Source organism: Trichoplusia ni, chromosome 9 (assembly GCF_003590095.1).
Source record: "Trichoplusia ni isolate ovarian cell line Hi5 chromosome 9, tn1, whole genome shotgun sequence".
In the NCBI taxonomy this organism is placed as follows: domain Eukaryota; kingdom Metazoa; phylum Arthropoda; class Insecta; order Lepidoptera; family Noctuidae; genus Trichoplusia; species Trichoplusia ni.
In genome coordinates this window covers 4,565,081-4,586,157 of record NC_039486.1, presented here as the reverse complement: position 1 = coordinate 4,586,157, position 21,077 = coordinate 4,565,081, and the positions used below count along the sequence as shown (strand labels likewise).

The window sequence follows — 21,077 nt, the reverse complement described above, 5'->3', positions numbered from 1 at the left end:
AAGTCTTTCGATTTTTTCTTTAAATTATGTGAAATATGCGATTAAAAAAAAACATTAAATGCAATGCTGTTCCTTACTTAACGCTATTCCTGAAGAAGATGCTGATCCACCTGGCCCACTATTAGCAGCTACGAAAAAATAATGTCATTAATGAACTTAGAAAACAATTATTTACCATCATCATCATCATAGCCATGAATCGTCTATTGCTTGACATATGGCTCCTCGACTGATTGCCATTAATACGTAACTAGTAAAAGAGATTAATTTTATCCGAATTCACAGTTACTCAGTTTGGGTAATGATAGTAAATGGAAGAAGTTACAAAAGAATTGCCATATTATCTGCCATGCTCAGTATAAATCGGTATTTCCTAAAATTTGTAAAACACAAGTATTCTATAATTACCACTCGAGCTTGTTGCAGCAGTAGCAACGTCCCTAGGATTACTGATTCCACCTCCCGGTGTAGGCTGCTGTCCCGGCTTGCCCGATCCGCTTCCTGGTGTAGGCTGCTCTCCCGGCTTGCCCGATCCTCCTCCAGGTGTAGGTTGTTCGCCTGGCTTGCCTGATCCGCCTCCTGGTGTAGGTTGTTCGCCTGGCTTGCCTGATTCACCTCCTGGTGTAGGCTGTTCGCCTGGCTTGCCTGATCCGTCTCCTGGTGTAGGTTGTTCGCCTGGCTTGCCTGATCCGCCTCCTGGTGTAGGTTGTTCGCCTGGCTTGTCTGATCCACCTCCTGGCGTTGGTTGTTCGCCTGGCTTGCCTGATCCGCCTCCTGGTGTAGGTTGTTCGCCTGGTTTGCCTGATCCACCTCCTGGCGTTGGTTGTTCGCCTGGCTTGCCTGATCCACCTCCTGGAGTAGGCTGTCCTCCCGGCTTGCCTGATCCACCGCCCGGTGAAGGCTGTTCTCCTGGCTTGCCTGATCCGCCTCCTGGTGTAGGTTGTTCACCTGGCTTGCCTGATCCACCTCCTGGCGTTGGTTGTTCGCCTGGCTTGCCTGATCCGCCTCCTGGTGTAGGCTGTTCTCCTGGCTTGCCTGATCCGCCTCCTGGCGTTGGTTGTTCTCCTGGCTTGCCTGTTCCGCCGCCCGGTGAAGGCTGTTCATCCGGCTTGCCTGATCCGCTTCCTGGTGTAGGTTGTTCGCCTGGCTTGCCTGATCCGCCGCCCGGTGAAGGCTGTTCACCCGGCTTGTTTGATCCGCCTCCTGGTGTAGGTTGTTCGCCTGGCTTGCCTGATCCGCCTCCTGGTGAAGGTTGTTCGCCTGGCTTGCCTGATCCACCTCCTGGTGTAGGCTGTTCGCCTGGCTTGCCTGATCCGCCTCCTGGTGTAGGTTGTTCGCCTGGCTTGCCTGATCTGCCTCCTGGCGTTGGTTGTTCGCCTGGCTTGCCTGATCCGCCTCCTGGCGTTGGTTGTTCGCCTGGCTTGCCTGATCCACCTCCTGGAGTAGGCTGTCCTCCCGGCTTGCCTGATCCACTGCCCGGTGAAGGCTGTTCTCCTGGCTTGCCTGATCCGCCTCCCGGCGTTGGTTGTTCTCCTGGCTTGCCTGATCCACCTCCTGGCGTTGGTTGTTCTCCCGGCTTGCCTGATCCGCCTCCTGGAGTTGGTTGTTCGCCTGGCTTGCCTGATCCGCCGCCTGGTGTAGGTTGTTCGCCTGGTTTGCCTGATCCGCCGCCCGGTGAAGGCTGTTCACCCGGCTTGTTTGATCCGCCTCCTGGTGTAGGTTGTTCGCCTGGCTTGCCTGATCCGCCTCCTGGTGAAGGTTGTTCGCCTGGCTTGCCTGATCCACCTCCTGGTGTAGGCTGTTCGCCTGGCTTGCCTGATCCGCCTCCTGGTGTAGGTTGTTCGCCTGGCTTGCCTGATCCGCCTCCTGGCGTTGGTTGTTCGCCTGGCTTGCCTGATCCGCCTCCTGGCGTTGGTTGTTCGCCTGGCTTGCCTGATCCACCTCCTGGAGTAGGCTGTCCTCCCGGCTTGCCTGATCCACTGCCCGGTGAAGGCTGTTCTCCTGGCTTGCCTGATCCACCTCCTGGCGTTGGTTGTTCTCCCGGCTTGCCTGATCCGCCTCCTGGAGTTGGTTGTTCGCCTGGCTTGCCTGATCCGCCGCCTGGTGTAGGTTGTTCGCCTGGCTTGCCTGATCCGCCTCCTGGAGTTGGTTGTTCGCCTGGCTTGCCTGATCCGCCTCCTGGTGTAGGTTGTTCGCCTGGATTGCCTGATCCGCCTCCTGGTGTAGGTTGTTCGCCTGGCTTGCCTGATCCACCTCCTGGTGTAGGCTGTCCTCCCGGCTTGCCTGATCCACCGCCCGGTGAAGGCTGTTCTCCTGGCTTGCCTGATCCGCCTCCCGGCGTTGGTTGTTCTCCTGGCTTGCCTGATCCGCTGCCCGGTGAAGGTTGTTCGCCTGGCTTGCCTGATCCGCCTCCAGGTGTAGGTTGTTCTCCCGGCTTGCCTGATCCACCTCCTGGCGTTGGTTGTCCTCCCGGCTTCCCTGATCCACCGCCCGGTGAAGGCTGTTCTCCTGGCTTGCCTGATCCGCCGCCCGGTGAAGGTTGTTCGCCTGGCTTGCCTGATCCACCTCCTGGCGTTGGTTGTTCTCCCGGCTTGCCTGATCCGCCTCCTGGAGTTGGTTGTTCTCCCGGCTTGCCTGATCCACCTCCTGGTGCCGGTTGTTCTCCCGGCTTGCCTGATCCGCCTCCTGGAGTTGGTTGTTCGCCTGGCTTGCCTGATCCGCCTCCTGGAGTTGGTTGTTCTCCCGGCTTGCCTGATCCACCTCCTGGTGCCGGTTGTTCTCCCGGCTTGCCTGATCCGCCTCCTGGAGTTGGTTGTTCGCCTGGCTTGCCTGATCCGCCTCCTGGTGTAGGTTGTTCGCCTGGCTTGCCTGATCCGCCTCCTGGTGTAGGTTGTTCGCCTGGTTTGCCTGATCCGCCGCCCGGTGAAGGCTGTTCTCCTGGCTTGCCTGATCCGCCTCCCGGCGTTGGTTGTTCTCCTGGCTTGCCTGATCCGCTGCCCCGTGAAGGCTGTTCTCCTGGCTTGCCTGATCCGCCTCCCGGCGTTGGTTGTTCTCCTGGCTTGCCTGATCCGCTGCCCGGTGATGGTTGTTCGCCTGGCTTGCCTGATCCGCCTCCAGGTGTAGGTTGTTCTCCCGGTTTGCCTGATCCACCTCCTGGCGTTGGTTGTTCTCCCGGCTTGCCTGATCCGCCTCCTGGAGTTGGTTGTTCTCCCGGCTTGCCTGATCCACCTCCTGGTGCCGGTTGTTCTCCCGGCTTGCCTGATCCGCCTCCTGGAGTTGGTTGTTCGCCTGGCTTGCCTGATCCGCCTCCTGGAGTTGGTTGTTCTCCCGGCTTGCCTGATCCACCTCCTGGTGCCGGTTGTTCTCCCGGCTTGCCTGATCCGCCTCCTGGAGTTGGTTGTTCGCCTGGCTTGCCTGATCCGCCTCCTGGTGTAGGTTGTTCGCCTGGCTTGCCTGATCCGCCTCCTGGTGTAGGTTGTTCGCCTGGTTTGCCTGATCCGCCGCCCGGTGAAGGCTGTTCTCCTGGCTTGCCTGATCCGCCTCCCGGCGTTGGTTGTTCTCCTGGCTTGCCTGATCCGCTGCCCGGTGAAGGCTGTTCTCCTGGCTTGCCTGATCCGCCTCCCGGCGTTGGTTGTTCTCCTGGCTTGCCTGATCCGCTGCCCGGTGATGGTTGTTCGCCTGGCTTGCCTGATCCGCCTCCAGGTGTAGGTTGTTCTCCCGGTTTGCCTGATCCACCTCCTGGCGTTGGTTGTCCTCCCGGCTTCCCTGATCCACCGCCCGGTGAAGGCTGTTCTCCTGGCTTGCCTGATCCGCCGCCCGGTGAAGGTTGTTCGCCTGGCTTGCCTGATCCACCTCCTGGCGTTGGTTGTTCTCCCGGCTTGCCTGATCCGCCTCCTGGAGTTGGTTGTTCTCCCGGCTTGCCTGATCCACCTCCTGGTGCCGGTTGTTCGCCTGGCTTGCCTGATCCGCCTCCTGGTGTAGGTTGTTCGCCTGGTTTGCCTGATCCGCCTCCTGGAGTTGGTTGTTCTCCCGGCTTGCCTGATCCACCTCCTGGTGCCGGTTGTTCTCCCGGCTTGCCTGATCCGCCTCCTGGAGTTGGTTGTTCGCCTGGCTTGCCTGATCCGCCTCCTGGTGTAGGTTGTTCGCCTGGCTTGCCTGATCCGCCGCCCGGTGAAGGTTGTTCGCCTGGCTTGCCTGATCCACCTCCTGGCGTTGGTTGTTCGCCTGGCTTGCCTGATCCACCTCCTGGCGTTGGTTGTCCTCCCGGCTTCCCTGATCCACCGCCCGGTGAAGGCTGTTCTCCTGGCTTGCCTGATCCGCCGCCCGGTGAAGGTTGTTCGCCTGGCTTGCCTGATCCACCTCCTGGCGTTGGTTGTTCTCCCGGCTTGCCTGATCCGCCTCCTGGAGTTGGTTGTTCTCCCGGCTTGCCTGATCCACCTCCTGGTGCCGGTTGTTCTCCCGGCTTGCCTGATCCGCCGCCCGGTGAAGGTTGTTCGCCTGGCTTGCCTGATCCACCTCCTGGCGTTGGTTGTTCTCCCGGCTTGCCTGATCCGCCGCCCGGTGAAGGTTGTTCGCCTGGCTTGCCTGATCCACCTCCTGGCGTTGGTTGTTCTCCCGGCTTGCCTGATCCGCCTCCTGGAGTTGGTTGTTCTCCCGGCTTGCCTGATCCACCTCCTGGTGCCGGTTGTTCTCCCGGCTTGCCTGATCCGCCTCCTGGAGTTGGTTGTTCGCCTGGCTTGCCTGATCCGCCTCCTGGTGTAGGTTGTTCGCCTGGCTTGCCTGATCCGCCTCCTGGTGTAGGTTGTTCGCCTGGTTTGCCTGATCCGCCGCCCGGTGAAGGCTGTTCTCCTGGCTTGCCTGATCCGCCTCCCGGCGTTGGTTGTTCTCCTGGCTTGCCTGATCCGCTGCCCGGTGAAGGTTGTTCGCCTGGCTTGCCTGATCCGCCTCCAGGTGTAGGTTGTTCTCCCGGTTTGCCTGATCCACCTCCTGACGTTGGTTGTCCTCCCGGCTTCCCTGATCCACCGCCCGGTGAAGGCTGTTCTCCTGGCTTGCCTGATCCGCCGCCCGGTGAAGGTTGTTCGCCTGGCTTGCCTGATCCACCTCCTGGCGTTGGTTGTTCTCCCGGCTTGCCTGATCCGCCTCCTGGAGTTGGTTGTTCTCCCGGCTTGCCTGATCCACCTCCTGGTGCCGGTTGTTCTCCCGGCTTGCCTGATCCGCCGCCCGGTGAAGGTTGTTCGCCTGGCTTGCCTGATCCACCTCCTGGCGTTGGTTGTTCTCCCGGCTTGCCTGATCCGCCTCCTGGAGTTGGTTGTTCGCCTGGCTTGCCTGATCCGCCTCCTGGTGTAGGTTGTTCGCCTGGCTTGCCTGATCCACCTCCTGGCGTTGGTTGTTCGCCTGGCTTGCCTGATCCACCTCCTGGCGTTGGTTGTTCGCCTGGCTTGCCTGATCCGCCTCCTGGTGTAGGTTGTTCGCCTGGCTTGCCTGATCCACCTCCTGGAGTAGGTTGTCCTCCCGGCTTGCCTGATCCGCCTCCTGGCGTTGGTTGTTCTCCTGGCTTGCCTGATCCATCTCCTGGCGTTGGTTGTTCGCCTGGCTTGCCTGATCCACCTCCTGGAGTAGGTTGTCCTCCCGGCTTGCCTGATCCGCCTCCTGGTGTAGGTTGTTCGCCTGGTTTGCCTGATCCGCCGCCCGGTGAAGGCTGTTCTCCTGGCTTGCCTGATCCGCCTCCCGGCGTTGGTTGTTCTCCTGGCTTGCTTGATCCGCCGCCCGGTGAAGGTTGTTCGCCTGGCTTGCCTGATCCGCCTCCAGGTGTAGGTTGTTCTCCCGGCTTGCCTGATCCACCTCCTGGCGTTGGTTGTCCTCCCGGCTTGCCTGATCCACCGCCCGGTGAAGGCTGTTCTCCTGGCTTGCCTGATCCGCCGCCCGGTGAAGGTTGTTCTCCCGGCTTGCCTGATCCGCCTCCTGGAGTTGGTTGTTCTCCCGGCTTGCCTGATCCACCTCCTGGTGCCGGTTGTTCTCCCGGCTTGCCTGATCCACCGCCCGGTGAAGGTTGTTCGCCTGGCTTGCCTGATCCACCTCCTGGCGTTGGTTGTTCTCTCGGCTTGCCTGATCCGCCTCCTGGAGTTGGTTGTTCGCCTGGCTTGCCTGATCCGCCTCCTGGTGTAGGTTGTTCGCCTGGCTTGCCTGATCCACCTCCTGGCGTTGGTTGTTCGCCTGGCTTGCCTGATCCACCTCCTGGCGTTGGTTGTTCGCCTGGCTTGCCTGATCCACCTCCTGGCGTAGGTTGTCCCCCCGGCTTGCCTGATCCGCCTCCTGGAGTTGGTTGTTCACCTGGCTTGCCTGATCCACCTCCTGGAGTAGGTTGTCCTTCCGGCTTGCCTGATCCGCCTCCTGGTGTAGGTTGTTCGCCTGGCTTGCCTGATCCGCCTCCTGGTGTAGGTTGTTCACCCGGCTTGCCTGATTCGCCTCCTGGCGTTGGTTGTTCGCCTGGCTTGCCTGATCCGCCTCCAGGGGTAGGCTGCTCTCCTGGTTTTCCCGAACCATCTCCCGGTTGGGATGGGTTAGTTTCTTGGTTTCCTCCGCCTGGCTGCCCGGGGTTTGCAGGTTGACCGGGCTCATTGGTCACTGAATGAAACAGAATATGATTATAATTTTACCGAACAGAACAATGATAACCGCAATTTCGTCACTCAGATAATGTAGGTTAATGATTTTTTTGGCAATGTGTTTTAATTATGTCTGTCGTTTCAGTCAAATAATTTAATATTTTTTTCGAAAAGACGGGCTTGATATGCATTTTTCATCAGGTTTTTTTTTTGTGTTTGTGTGTTGTTCATTTTTATATTCGCTTAAATATTTTCAGATTCATCATTGATCATTTTGAAGTTTTAAGCCTTCAAATATCGTATCATGTATTGCTGTTTTATCGTAAATTGAGATTAACAGACAGATTAACAGATTTAATAACCTGTTGCATACCTGTGTTCGTAGCTCCAGCACCGGATGAGGCTGCGCCATTGCCTGTTGTGATAGCTGTGAAATGAATAAAGACGATGTTCAATCAATCGACTTAATACCATAGATAGCGTCGGGTTATTGTACATAAAATGTAAATGATAATGTAAATGTACATAAAATCGTTACAATTCTGCAAGAGCATTAATTTAATGTACTAACCTACCTAGTCACGTCACTTGTCGATGAGGAATGTTATTATCAATTCGTTAAAAGTATTGCATCCGTTTTTTTCACTTCCTAGACATGTCTTTTTTTAGGTTGAAAGTCCATTAAAGGAAAATTTCTACCGATAGCTTAATAAAATAATGGTTCAACCACAATACAGGACTTTGTTCTTTGAATATTCTATGAAGCGGAAAGTAATGGCTTCAGTTGAACTGGGGAAACAGGCAAACTGCACAATTTTGATCACGTTCTGATATAATTCAGGAATAATTAATCTGATTCGTTACCTGTGGTTTGAGTTGAGGATTCACTGCCTGTAAATAAAAAATATCAGAATAAATAATTTAAGTCCGACAGTCCATCAACAAAATTAAAAACTGTAGACTCTGAAAACTGTAATAATTTGTTCATAATTAAGTTTAGTATTTTTAAACTATTTTTTCTTACCATTCGGTCCGATCGTTGATGTTGAAGATCCTGTCGACTGTGCGGTTCCACCTTGGCTGCTTGAAGCTGAAAACATTGTAATAAAGTCATATAACTGTTCCAAAGTTTTCAAGTTCTGAGGGCCGTCCACTGTCACCTAAATTTGTATGGGCATCCTGCCAAGTGCTTAATAAGGACAGACGTATGTAAGTTGCAGGTCTGTGAGTTCCAATATAATTTTAGTAACGAATAAATTGTGTTTAAGTTCGCCATCTAAGACCGTATAGATGATGATGATGAGAGATAAGTTCTAAAAACAGTTGCAAAGTAGACTATAATAGTTTATTCAAAATATATGAAATTCTACCAATAATCCTTAAACATTTACACCTGGTCAATAACAATAGCAGTCGAGATAGGTACTCAATAGAATCTATTGGGTAAACTGCCAGACTGATGACAGCAGGTAAAGATGTGTGTAATTATTATAGTGCCTGAACCTTGAGAAAACGCATTCAATATTTTCTGAATACTTTGCCTGTTGCCATCGGATAAGAAGATAGGAAATTAAAATTTTCAAGTCGGCTAAATAAATATTTATTGGGTGCTATATAAAATGTAGGTATTGTGTATACGATATTGTGTTTTGAATATTGTAATTGATAATCAATGGTACCTAATACTTAGACTGTGTAACCGGTTTGTGGTGCTATGAATTTAGTTTTTAAGACATTTTAAGAACATAAAACATTCATTAATTTGTTGAATTTGATAGTATCTTAATAATTACCACTTGAACTTGAAGCAGAAGCGGTAACCGTTGTAGTGCCACTACCAGGATTATTAGTGCTACCGCCAGGTGAAGGTCTGTCTCCTGGCTTGCCTGATCCTCCTCCAGTAGTAGGTTTGCCTCCTGGTTTGCCCGATCCTCCGCCAGGTGAAGGGTTGTCACCTGGTTTGCCCGATCCTCCGCCAGGTTTATTTTTGTCTCCTGGTTTCCCCGATCCTCCGCCAGGTTTATTTTTGTCTCCTGGTTTTATTGATCCTCCGCCAGGTTTAGGCTTGTCTCCTTTTTTGCCCGATCCTTCATCCGGTGTTGGCTGATCTCGAGCTTTGCTGGATCTACGGCTTCGCTTACTTTTTGACTGTCTAGGACGACGTTTTGGCCGTCTTCTTCGTGATCTGCCGCCAGTGAAGGAATTGGAGCCTGAAAGGGTCGCGAAATATGTATATTACTTATGTATACACAAGTAAGAGATTACTTTTTTTTTTCATTTAAACAACAAATTAAATGAAGACTTTTTTGTTTTTTATTTACGGCTGAAATAAAAGTTGTTTTGCCCCAAAATGGATTTAGGAAATTTCTGGTGTAGTAAAAACAATACGTACGAATAAAAAAAGTCAGGGTCACTCATATTAAAAGTAGCAAGTAGTGGATTCTAAAGTTGTTTGATGGTCATGCTGTTTCAAAAGGGTACGGTACCTAACTCGAGAATTTAACATAGAAAATTATTTGAATCTGTTCTTACTTACTCGCATAGGCTTGCGATACTGCTGACCCACCATTTCCGCTTGTACCTGATGATGCTAAAAGAAATAATGCACTTACAGATATCAAACACTAAGCAACTCAGATATATTTAAATCATGAAAAAGAAGAAGAAATTTCAATTTTTATAGTAGTAATAATTCTAAGTAGGAGTCAATATTTACCCGTTGCTGAAGAGCCCGAGAATTTAGGACTACCGAAACCAGGATATCCGAGGTTGAAGGGAAGTCTTGCTGTAAAACAAAAGAATTCACCCTAAGAAAATCTCATTAAGTTAGATATATACGTCAAACAATTTGCCTCACATCAGTAAAACCCCATTTGTTTTCTCCGATACTCATCAAATTTTGTGATGCTCTAAGTAACCAGTATTTAACACAAATTTCCCCACGTGCAATGAGTACTTAATTCAATAATATCAAGGTATTTAAAACTAATATTACCCAGAAGTATCACCGTCATTGCAGAGATAAATCACAATTCTTTATTCCCATAAAAACCTCGGATATTTTCAGTCTGAACGACTGTTTTCAAATCGTTTAATGTTGAACTGAAGGTGTACTTACGGCCAAATCCAAAGTTCGGTGCAAATCCCGATCCTTAAACAAATAATTAACATATTATTTATCTGCGTTACGTTCACTAAGTACGTTAAGAAGAAATACGTATGAATGTTCCCGTTGGACGTCAAAATGTGGCTAAAACAAAATCTCGATATCGCAATTTTTACTATCAATAGATAACATTTTCAATCCCATTCTTAACAGAACATTAAATGGTTGTTAACTGATAACGCTATTTTCACATTTATTATGTGATTTGCACTTTATCTTCAAGGATTCAGATGTTTCTGGTTATAAAGGAACTTGCTTCAAGCTGTTTCAAAAGTCACGTATCGTAAAGGATGTCTTACCGAATCCAGAATTAGCACTTGCTGTAGCTTGAGAAAAGCCTTTTCCAAGGCCAGTGTTACCTAAAATATAACATTAAATTTAGTTTGTGAGTAAATACTGTTTGAGAGTTTAAAAAATGAAATATATTATGTAGATGTTTTCAAAATATTCCTCTCTAAGTATCGGAATCCGGAATATAAGTGAATTACTGCAGTGGCAGTGTGATGCGGGTTTGATACCCACGTTGAACAACATTTGTTTGATAAATTCTTAGTGCGGAAATCGTTCAATGTGTTAGTAAAGAAGTATTCTTATGAAACACTTACTGCTGCCGGCGCTTGCAAAAGCTGAATTCTGGCTGGGTGCGCCTTCTGTAATGCAAAGCTCTTTTTAGCCACACGTTTCCAGACAAATATTTTTGAAATATATTCTACGTTTCAATGAATCTAAGTATTTTTTTTTGTGGTTTCAGGAAATTAATGATTGGGAGAGGAAGTATCAAGCACCGACCGATGAATAATTTTGCAAAATGTACACTTACTGCCAAGATTCTGCACTATGCTCTGAGCTTTCGCCAAAACTTGGCTGGCAAAACCACCTTCTGTAATAGGAATAAAGAAAAATTAATAGTAAAGGTTTACATTTGAAAAGTGTCAAATCACTAAATAATTCAAATTTATAATCTATACTCTATACTAATATATAAAGCTGAAGAGTTTGTTTGTTTGAACGCACTAATCTCAGGAAGTACTGGTTTGAAATGAAAAATTCTTTTTGTGTTGAATAGACCATTCATCGAGGAAGGTTTAGGCTATATACCATCACGCTGTTACTAATCGAAGATACAATGGAAAATGTGGAAAAAAACAGGGCGTGTATAAATCATAACTTATATCTCTAACCACGCGGACGAAGTTGCGGGCAACAGCTAGTAATCTATAAAAGACAACGAGACAGACAGAGAATTTAAGACCAAATGAAAGTTAATATGTAGTATGTACTCACTGCCACCATTCTGCCCACCGCTTTGTGCCTGTGCCATGCTTTGGCTAGCTCCACCCCCTTCTGAAAAGGATAATTAAATCAAAATTTCATTCGACAAGTCCTGAGATTTATTTAGTAATTCAACTAATATCATTAAAGCTGAGTTAATAATAAAATTTTAACAATTCGGTACTGATTAATAGAAAAAATGTCTGCGTTGGTCAATATCAGTATGTACTTACGGCCACCATTTTGCATCATGCTTTGTGCTTGTGCCATGCTTTGACTAGCTCCACCCCCATCTGTAATTATATAAATAATCAACATCTATACATGTAGTCTGTTCGTAATTTGTAAATAATTGTTTTAGCTACTTTCATATGAATATAATTTACACCAAAAAACATTTTTTACAATTTGTTTATGTCCGTCTGTTTGTTTGTTGAGGTTAATGACAAAAAGTGTATAAAGTCAAAATGTACATTTTAACAAATGTGAAACGTCTTAATACTTGGAATCTGAATTTCTTCAACGTTTTGGTTTCAACTGTAAATGCAAAAAAGCCTGTATACAATATGCTGTATGTACTTACTGCCAGCATTTTGCATCATGCTTTGAGCCTGCGCCATGCCTTGGCTAGCTCCACCCGCACCTGTAATACGATAAATTAAATCAATATCCTAAAAAAAATTATTGTACTGATCTGTACCAATTTATGACGCTATAGGTATTGGAATTTATTAATTAGTGTTGGTTTTAACTGCCAAACAGGAAAATAAAATGTCTATTGCCAATACGCAGTATGTTCTTACCGCCTCCATTTTGCATCATGCTTTGTGCCTGCGCCATACTTTGGCTAGCTCCACCCCCGCCTGTAATAAATTAAATAAATCAATATTCTTAAGCGTAATATTTAAAACTAAAAATGTACATATAAAATTGGTAAAAAAATGATTTTTTTTAAATGACTTCCACTCTAAGTAATTTAATTCTGGTATCGTGTATGTGTGTTTCAAAAACATTCAAGTCACATGCACAAAGACACCCAGACTTAGGATAAGCATTCGTGGACTACAAACGCTTGTCTTACGCGGGGATTGAACCCGCAACAGTTCGCGCAGTGTTTTTGGCGTGGTGGTCCACTTAAGAGTTGTTACTCAATTGTGTATTAAAATTGTAACTTACCGCCGGCATTCATAAGCGCTTGTGCTTGTGCATCACTTTGGCTCATCCCGCCACCTACTGTATCGTAAAAACGACTTTATAGTATCTTAGATTAAACATTATCAAACTAGGGTACTAAGTATCACTTTTTAAAGCTTTTACACCTGGGACGGAAAATTCTTGGCCTTTTTTAAATATATATGTATGTACCCAAAATGAAGGTGTTAATTACTTACTGCCTGGAATGCCTGCAAGAACTTGCGCCAGTGCTCCTGTCTGGCTAAGCCCACCGCCTCCTAAACAATATGTAGTGAAATAGTAAAATAACAATATATTCTGCAACAACTAATTTGTTTACCGGAGAAAATGTTATAACTCTTGGACGTATTGTTGACACGCATACACCTTGTCATTATTTTCAGGATCCACATTGGAATCTAATTAATCGTACTTCTGTATTTAAAGGGCTTTACGTATGCATGTCATTTTAAGATCAGCCTAAATCAGATGTCCTTGGAAAAAATGATTGCAGATACCTGGATTCTAGACATAATGGTGATGGTTGAGCAAGTTAATCAATGCTCAATCCTTCCATTAAAAGTTTGGGCGTCGTTTACAACCGGGTGATATAACAACTTAAAAGTGAGAAATAGTTCAAAATTTTAGTAGACGCTAACTGACATGTAATTTGAATGTGTTGTGAAGAAAACTTACTGCCATTATGGCTTGCAAGTGATTGTGCCTGTGCCATAGACTGGCTTCCTCCACCGCCATCTGAAATTATAAGAAATGTTTTTTACTGTAAAGGTTTCACATTTTGGATGAGCCGATGATATGTGATAAACTTATCGTGTAAGTGGACTATGTCGACTTTGAATTGGAAAAGACAACTTTGTAAATAGCATAACTGTTAACTATTAGCTTAACAGTTAAATCAGTGACCTCGTTCCTTAAAGTTAAGTCAAAATGTTTATTTTATAAAAAGTATAGATTGACTTACTGCCAGCGTCGCTTATCAGAGATTGTGCCTGTGCTGTATTTTGACTAATGCTGCCATATTCTGTAAATAAATAAATACACGTAAGTAGATACTCTAGTTTCTACTAATTCCGGACAGCAACAAATAATTTCCTGTATCAGGTTTTAGGCTGAATAGCGACAAAGAAAGTTTGATACCTAGTATACTCAAAAAATATTAAACATCAATTCCTAAATGCCACTGAAAGAAATTGCCCTTAGATATCTAGACAAGTGACATTTCTACAATCGTTTAGAGCAGTATAAAACACTGAAACGTATGGATGACATTTCTTGCCGATCAATCACGTGATTTTGACCAAACGTCCCTATACATTTGAGTGATTCCTTGCAATGTTAACGATTGCAGAAATGCCTCTCTGTAAGAGAGGCTGAGAAATTCAAACAAAAATCTAACTTACGGTTTTCCGGCGGGAAGGGTTTTTGTACGGGACCATTTCTTACTGTAAATTGTATAGTTTTTATTTTTACAAAAAATCGGTTTACCTTTCATAAAGTACTAGAACTATACTATTTATAATAATTTATTTTAACAGTACTTTTGGACACTACCTTTAATAAATGCTGAGCTCATTTATAAGAATACGTTTGGGTAAAATTTATTTTGCTTGGGTGTAACACAAGGTACAAAATATCATTAGATCGTGATCACTGTTTTACTATAAGAATAATGGAGAAAAGACTTACTTGTCCTTTGGGCTAAAATACCCAACGGTAGTATTAGTAAAAACAAAGCCCAGTGTTTTGTTCCCATCTTCAAACAATTGGACTGACGATTGACAATCATACCCAAGTATTTAAAGTGAAAAAACAATTAAAATCACATAATCCAATATCAATATTCGTGACAAATTAATTCATTAATAGTTTTATTTTATTACTAATATAATATTTTCTTTATTTCGCATTTTTATTTATTATAATCGTGATCCAAATGTTTTTGATTAGATAAGATTTAATTATTTCGCGCATGGTGTTAGTATAAATACAATGAAAACGTTAAAGGAGGTTTTATTCAGTGAACTGCAATATGTGTGAAGTGTTAGTTTATTGTTTTATTACTGTTTTATATTACTCAATTGGAAGATGATTTAGTTTTCTTGAAGTATAGAGAAAATACTTATCAGTTTTGTGAAATAGAAGGCTGAGGCAGCTCTACCTTGGTCTTAGTAGTTAATAGCTTAATTTCATAGTATTTTCAAAATATTTCGTTTAACTGGCACGGTTTACTTAAATTATAATTGATATTGTATATGTATTCCATTGTATACACGTGTGGAAACAGCGTACAGCTGGTGATTTTCTTAAGCCGTTTCTTCTCTCGTAGCAAAATAAGCATTTAGGAAGCTGTGAATTATGGACAACTCGGGGTGCTGAGATATAACTTTCCAAAACTGCTACTTAGTAGCCTAATCTAATAAAATTATTCTTGATTTTGCTTTTTCTGAAACTTGCTTGAACTCTTACTTGTTTGGTTCCGTTTTTGAATTCCTTTCGATTCTCAATTTGGTCTGAAATGGTACTATGTATTTAACTGAACCTAGCTCGTGTAAGCGATAATAGCCTCGTTAGGTGTTGATAGAGCGTCGTTCCCACTCTTGTGTAGTAGAGTACGAACTCTATATTAATTTGATTGCAACGGTACTTGATTTTGTCGAAGGAAGCCTAGGAAGTTGGAATTCAATAAAAGACTTCCTAGAGACCAACAATCGTTAGTCCAAGTGACTCACTTTATCTCTCTTTAGGACAAGAGAAAAAGACGGAGATCTACAAAATGTACAGTGGTTTGAGTATTTTTTTAAGGTTTAACGTTTGTTCATCTACGTAATATACTTGTTCTTAGGTGTAGAACATATTAAGGCCGATATCAATTCATTTTTATTTCAATAAATTCTGAGCAGCGCATCGTCTGTTTTCAGTAGTACAATCTCGCGTACTCACTTTCTTTGGACACGTGAATTTTGAAACAATTAGTCCAATAAAGAGGTTTCTCTTTCAGATCTAGATAGAGGTCACAAGACCGCGTGGAAGGTCAAACTTATTACCTAGTTTATTTAGAGTTTAACAATATATCAAGTAATAAAAACATTTACTGTAACAGGGCATTGTTAACGTACTATCTTCCGTGATAATATGCAATTGTTTTTTACGCCCATATAGGTTTAACAAATTGGAATGTAACTGTCGTATGCGTGTTAGCAATACTTAATGGACATCTATTTTTTTAATCATTGCTCTATAATCCAAATATTTTTGGATGTAGACATTTTGACTTTGATTTTGAACAAAAGCATTTTCTATTTTTTTGCACAATTACATTATAACTATAATTTCTTATTTATTTAATCTTAAACTTCAATCGTCAATAGTTTTTTTTCACACTGCTTTTATACCTATCAAAAGCTGTGAAGAGAAAAAACTTCTAATATTTATCTCTACATTTTACACTTAAGCCATTGGAGTATAGAGACTTAAATAACTCATCTAAATAAAACCATTAGGCCTCAACACAGATATAAAATAGCTCAATATAGGGTGGAAATTACATGCAGCGAGACAATATCATCTCCATACGCCTATTTTTCACAGACTCTCAATATGAATGTAGACATCTTGCTTTTATGGCGTGAGTCGAGCCGATTTCAATATACGAAACCATTTGCTGTACAGGGGACCTACCATCAACCCTTGCAGTTATAATACGGCAGTGGTGGAAGAGGGACAATGCTCTTTGTTTACTCTTGCTCTCTCGCTTACACAGATACTATTCTATAACTTTAAGTGATGTTGGTAGGTTCTCTGTAGACTTTTCCACGTTATGCTGTCGTGTGCACACCGTTATTGTGATATCTCTACAAAATATTCATATTATGTTTTTTAGTATATGAGAATTGAATTCTAGTAAATGTTACGTTGATATCTGTTGTGTTATTATCGAAAATTGTATGGTTATATCGTTTACATTTTTGTCTTAGATTTTTTTGAAATTATGAAATATTGCGGATTATTTGAAAATATGAAGTATTATTGGTCACAAGTGAAGGAATGTTATGCTGGTTTAGCACAATCGACAATTTACAAATGTTTTTATGAAACTAAAAATGAAACATTTTGATGTTAGATTAAAATTTATTTTAGGGTTTGTATTAAGGGCATTTAAAAGTTTTTTTATACTGCTATACTGTTAAATTTAATGCACGGTGCAACTCGCAATTTTGTGTGATTGCTATGAAGAGAAATTGAATAAATAAAATTAGAGATTTCATTCCGATGCAGTGCGCAGTAGATTGAAGAACTGATAAGACAGACTGCAGATCTGAAACAGACGAATGAAAATATAAAAAAAAACCAAAATACATTAATTAACAACAGACAGAGCTAATAAAATATTGGACAGGTTTTTTAAATATGTAAATATTATTAAATAGACGAAGACAACGGAAATCACCGAGTTGAGGCTAATACCGTGACAATTCCAAACAAAATATTTCGAAATTGTGTCGTCACCCATGAAAAGGAAAAATAAATAAAAAATGTGTCGTATGTTTACTGTCTTAAGATTTCTATGTCACTTACCCCACTAAATGTATCTAGATTCATATTCAGGTAACCTTTAGCAGTAAATGCAAAGGGTTTTTGTGCTCGCATCAGAAATATAAAAAGCATTTTCTTCGTACTCTCATCGGCGTACACCCAGTCCGCAAAATAGATGGCAGTTTCTAATTTCTCGCTCTGAAATGTATAAAGTTTGGTATTTATAAGGCAGTATGTTTGGACCATTAGGGTTTGCACGCTTAATGTTTTCAATAACTTGACATTTTGGGTAACCTAAGGCTGGTCTTATAAGAAAGATTATATTATAATAATCGTTGCCTAAAAATTTAATTTGACACTATCGCTTAGTTTTTTGGTCTACAATTTATACATATCAGCGATGACGATGGTAAAAATATTTCAATGCCATTATTCAATTGATTATTGTTGTTTCGAGTTTTACGAATAGGTAACTCAAGTAACATTAAAAATGGTCTGGATTCAAATACTAGTGTCAGTTATAAGGTGAAAACATTTTTTGTTAGGGGAGACCTGACTTCTTTCAGAATTAATTTACTTACGTGATTAGTTAGAAGCTGTCCCATAATACATTGGAAGAATACTTCAACAAGCAAAGAACAGAAGAATGAAAAATATCTTAATGACTTGTATAGATCATCAACCACCTAAAAAAATTCAGATGTTGTTTTGTTATTAATACCTATAACTTTTAAACATGAAATTCAGCTACTAGCTCTTGCAGTTGAAAAAGAACTAAGTAATTACTCAGCACACTATTTATTAGTAATTGATTGGTTACCGTGGCTGTAAAAGCTGTAAGACAAATGAAAACTGATCCAAATATATAAGTTAAAAGCATTCCATCACCCAAGACTTCATTTAGGTCCGCGGTTATTCTGAAAACGTAAAAAAAAAGAATAAAAATCCAGGTGACTTCTATGAGCGTGTTACAATAATCAAATTATGCTGAGAACTCACTTGGCAAGAAATTGATGTTTTACTATTACAAATCTTAATTTTTGTCTTATTTTGTAATGCACATTTTTGACGTCCCTTCCTTTTTTAATATCCTTCACATCTTTTTTACTTATCAGACCTTCCATGGTATTGCCCAGAATTTTCAACTCCATGCAAATGTATCTTGTATAAGACACATGAAGCATGTTAACAAATACGAAGATGAAAATGACTACGGTAGTCATAAAACTTTCCCATAAGTATGCCGCGTAGAACCATTGGATTTTATCGAAAGGGTACCAGCCATCAAACGGGTATAAATATTGCTTCTCTTTCTTAAGGAAATCATTCTCGTAAAACATGATAATTCTTGGAAACAAATCGACAACAATGGCCAGTCCTATTGTGTAGTAAAACTCAAACCTGATGATCAATTTAGTCATTTGCGTGTATCGGCTCAAAATTCTCTTGTGCTCCAAAGAATCTGAGATAGCTTCCCACAGATCATCGCGAAAATGCTTGAATATTTGGTCATACAACTCTTTGTTGTCATGGATCTTCTTGTATTTGATCAAGATCATAAGGCAGACGCCGAGATTAGGTGCGATGTTGACAATCTCGAACCAGTCACTGAATCCAATCAAGCATAGAGTGACGGACAATTGGGTCACTGTAAGGAGAATTAAGCTGTAGGTAAAGTAGTAATAGAAGACGGTGCGTTTTGATCGACCAATGAAAGGACAGATGAACATTTTGGTGCCAATATTACTGATGTAATCCATTTCGAACAGAAATTCATTTTTTAAAGTGTTATAAGATTTATCGACTGCAGTCATTGTGAAATGTAAACTTCAATAGGTATGGGTGTAATGACTAGACTTGTGCAATTCTTCCAGATGTTAAATCAATTTCTTTAGTTACATTTAAAGACATTTACACCATACGATTTTATTGCAAAGGTTACAAAATTGCAAATTGGTAAGGAAGTTACAAAAGTTTCGTCACGTCTAAAACTGTTACAGTCAATCAAGTTACAAATAAGTAGTCTTTATCTTTGATCAAAGAAAGCATTGAGTGACATGGTCAAAGAAGATTTGTAACCAAGTTATGATTATGTATAATTCGCTTTGATCAAATGAGAAAGCTATGCAATCATATGATCGAATTACGAACGTTACACGGAATCAATTGTTTGCGGTTATCATTTGTTCATACATAGGGTTCACTTTAAAGCCTATTTTTTTCAATGTCTAAATTATTCTTGTTATAAACATTATTTGTTGGAACAAAAATCCGTCGCATATTGGACGTTAATTAACAGAAAAAGACAAAGATTGTGTCCTAAGACCAAATTGCTATAAATATTTGTTTTGTGAATTAGATTCCAATGTTCATGAACTTTTAGATCTTCTATAATTGAGCCGAATTATTAGAAAACTCGGGATTTCGTACTCGTGGCCAAGATGTAAGTGTGTTTCAAAGTGTATCTTTTCCACGTTCTTGCAACATATTTCATTACTGTTCTGCTTCTATTAAGCAAAGCGTGACGGCATTTGGCCTTTTTCAATAAACGAGTTATCTATGTATATTATTTGGCCTTTTTGAATAAATGAGCTATCTTCTTCTGAAAATTTTTGGGATGGGTGCGTTCAAACAAAAAACATCTTCAGCTTTTTAATTTTAGTACAGAAGATGCTTAAGAAGCAAGATAATTAAAAATATTACGACATGCATGTTAACTAAATATAAAATGATTCATTTTACGTAGCTAAAAGCCCGTCAGACAGGGTGGGTCTAGGGAGGGGTTGAGTTATTTTTTTGTTTTAATTTTGCTGTCCCGCTTCCTCCCAACCCCCTAATAGGTACCGTCTGATTGGTGTCCGAAAATATAAATCTGGGTACAAAGTACCATGATCGATCGAGCCGTGTTTCATGGTCTAAGTAATTAAAATTGTACAGTATGTTCAACGTTTGTCGTATGTTATATTTCATGGTGACTCTTTTGTGTGGTTTGTTCTTGAGTAATTGCTTTTGGGTGGAGGACTTTTCAGGGGTCTTCAAATGTTTTGATTGAAAAAAAGTTTTTGATAAAATAATCGTTTAATAACCCTCGGCTGGAAGTAGGATTCTCCCGAGTAACGTCTTTACATTCGATATTCTTTCGTCACTTTCTACAACCAGAAAAAATGACGTTCATTGAAATTTAATAATCTAACGAGTTTTGTATTACTAACATTATCCAGTGAATAGCAATCCATTTTCATTTGCTAATATCTCAAACTACTACAAAAAATCCTGATAGTGTCGTTTCATGTTTCAAACAGTCACTTGTTTTATTCAATACCCGCACAAATGATTACCAAATCCTGATTTCCATTTAATAATCATTCTATAATTCGATGTAAATGGGTCAAGAAGCTTAAGAGTACTCCCATAGTTCCTATTGTTCGAGCCACAGGGGAAAGGGAGTCTTTGATGCGTGCCTAATATGGATTAATCCGAATGTATGTCATCCACTCCATAGTAAATGTTCGAGTATGGCTTTCTACGGCTTTGCAATTCCCTTAGGTTATTTCGCGAACAAAATATTACAATTTGATGAGCACTTAAGTGTTATTGAGGAATTAATTTGCATAGTAAGAGATGATATGGAGATTTTCAGTAGCGTGCTTTTCGACCGCGTTAGGCCGCCTTGTTATTCTCATAAACACCGTATTGAACATAATGTTAAAGACTTATGTGTTAAATATGTAATTTTGACTAAATTATTATTTAAATTAGTAAGAATTGTTTTTTTATAAGCACAGAAGAAATACATAATTTGAGAATATTAGAAAAAAAAACATCTGTTTTACGAGATTTAGCTTCGGATGGACGGGCAGACAGCGGAGCCGGACAGGGTTACGTTTGGCCCCATAAATATCTTTAACAAACAAATGTTAGTTAGTGCATTACATTATATATTATAGTTAAATATTTAAAATTCCGTCATAGACATTATAAGTACACGTAGAATCACTTCAATGAACAAGACTCGATGTTCACTATTCTTCTTTATCTACAAACGATTTATTAACCACCCTTTTGTGTACCCCAAACATAGGGACAAAATATGACGTCATTATGTTTAAATCGAACCCCAAATGTACATTCAAAATAGGGTATCCGAAAACGCATTCGTCTTTAAATTGTGTTCATTTGTGGAATGCGTTCGGAATCTTTATAAATGCGAACTTACACGCTTTGCAATCATCTTTTGAAACAACCGTTATAACTTGACCCGCCCTTCCCCCCTGAGACCTTAAAAATATGGAGGAAAAGGTCACGTT

General features: G+C 42.3%; 2 protein-coding genes across 2 annotated transcripts; both read right to left on the bottom strand.

Moving 5' to 3' along the window:
- Window positions 1-54: 54 nt before the first annotated feature.
- Window positions 55-14,108, bottom strand: LOC113497402 (collagen alpha-1(III) chain-like). The gene is made up of 33 exons (XM_026876947.1): window positions 13,924-14,108; window positions 13,638-13,679; window positions 13,199-13,258; window positions 12,913-12,972; window positions 12,435-12,494; window positions 12,220-12,276; window positions 11,847-11,906; window positions 11,627-11,686; window positions 11,277-11,336; window positions 11,056-11,115; window positions 10,592-10,651; window positions 10,377-10,421; window positions 10,071-10,130; window positions 9,724-9,756; window positions 9,322-9,390; window positions 9,142-9,195; window positions 8,399-8,815; window positions 7,630-7,695; window positions 6,979-7,032; window positions 6,448-6,624; window positions 6,262-6,390; window positions 5,482-6,117; window positions 4,780-5,298; window positions 4,234-4,713; window positions 3,454-3,960; window positions 2,869-3,270; window positions 2,245-2,685; window positions 1,933-2,061; window positions 1,357-1,815; window positions 988-1,308; window positions 841-930; window positions 409-684; window positions 55-128 (listed from the first exon to the last, which is right to left on the bottom strand). The coding sequence occupies exons 1-33, from the start codon at window positions 14,021-14,023 to the stop codon at window positions 55-57; spliced, it is 6,117 nt and encodes a 2,038-aa protein (XP_026732748.1). The 5' UTR covers window positions 14,024-14,108.
- A 2,363-nt stretch (window positions 14,109-16,471) lies between these two features.
- Window positions 16,472-18,905, bottom strand: LOC113497544 (odorant receptor 67a-like). Its single transcript, XM_026877129.1, has 5 exons — window positions 17,770-18,905; window positions 17,591-17,687; window positions 17,352-17,456; window positions 16,813-16,968; window positions 16,472-16,552 (listed from the first exon to the last, which is right to left on the bottom strand). The coding sequence occupies exons 1-5, from the start codon at window positions 18,582-18,584 to the stop codon at window positions 16,499-16,501; spliced, it is 1,227 nt and encodes a 408-aa protein (XP_026732930.1). The 5' UTR covers window positions 18,585-18,905; the 3' UTR covers window positions 16,472-16,498.
- Between the last annotated feature and the right edge of the window lie 2,172 nt (window positions 18,906-21,077).

Coding starts and splice junctions, on each gene's coding strand:
- LOC113497402 (XM_026876947.1), bottom strand. CDS start 14,023: ATGATTGTCAATCGTCAGTCCAATTGTTTGAAGATGGGAACAAAACAC. Junction 12,495..12,912: donor ACTTGCAAGCCATAATGGCA/GTAAGTTTTCTT, acceptor CATATTGTTTAG/GAGGCGGTGGGCTTAGCCAG. Junction 9,196..9,321: donor CTCGGGCTCTTCAGCAACGG/GTAAATATTGAC, acceptor TATTTCTTTTAG/CATCATCAGGTACAAGCGGA.
- LOC113497544 (XM_026877129.1), bottom strand. CDS start 18,584: ATGACTGCAGTCGATAAATCTTATAACACTTTAAAAAATGAATTTCTG. Junction 17,688..17,769: donor AAACATCAATTTCTTGCCAA/GTGAGTTCTCAG, acceptor TTACGTTTTCAG/AATAACCGCGGACCTAAATG. Junction 16,553..16,812: donor ATCTAGATACATTTAGTGGG/GTAAGTGACATA, acceptor CGTCTGTTTCAG/ATCTGCAGTCTGTCTTATCA.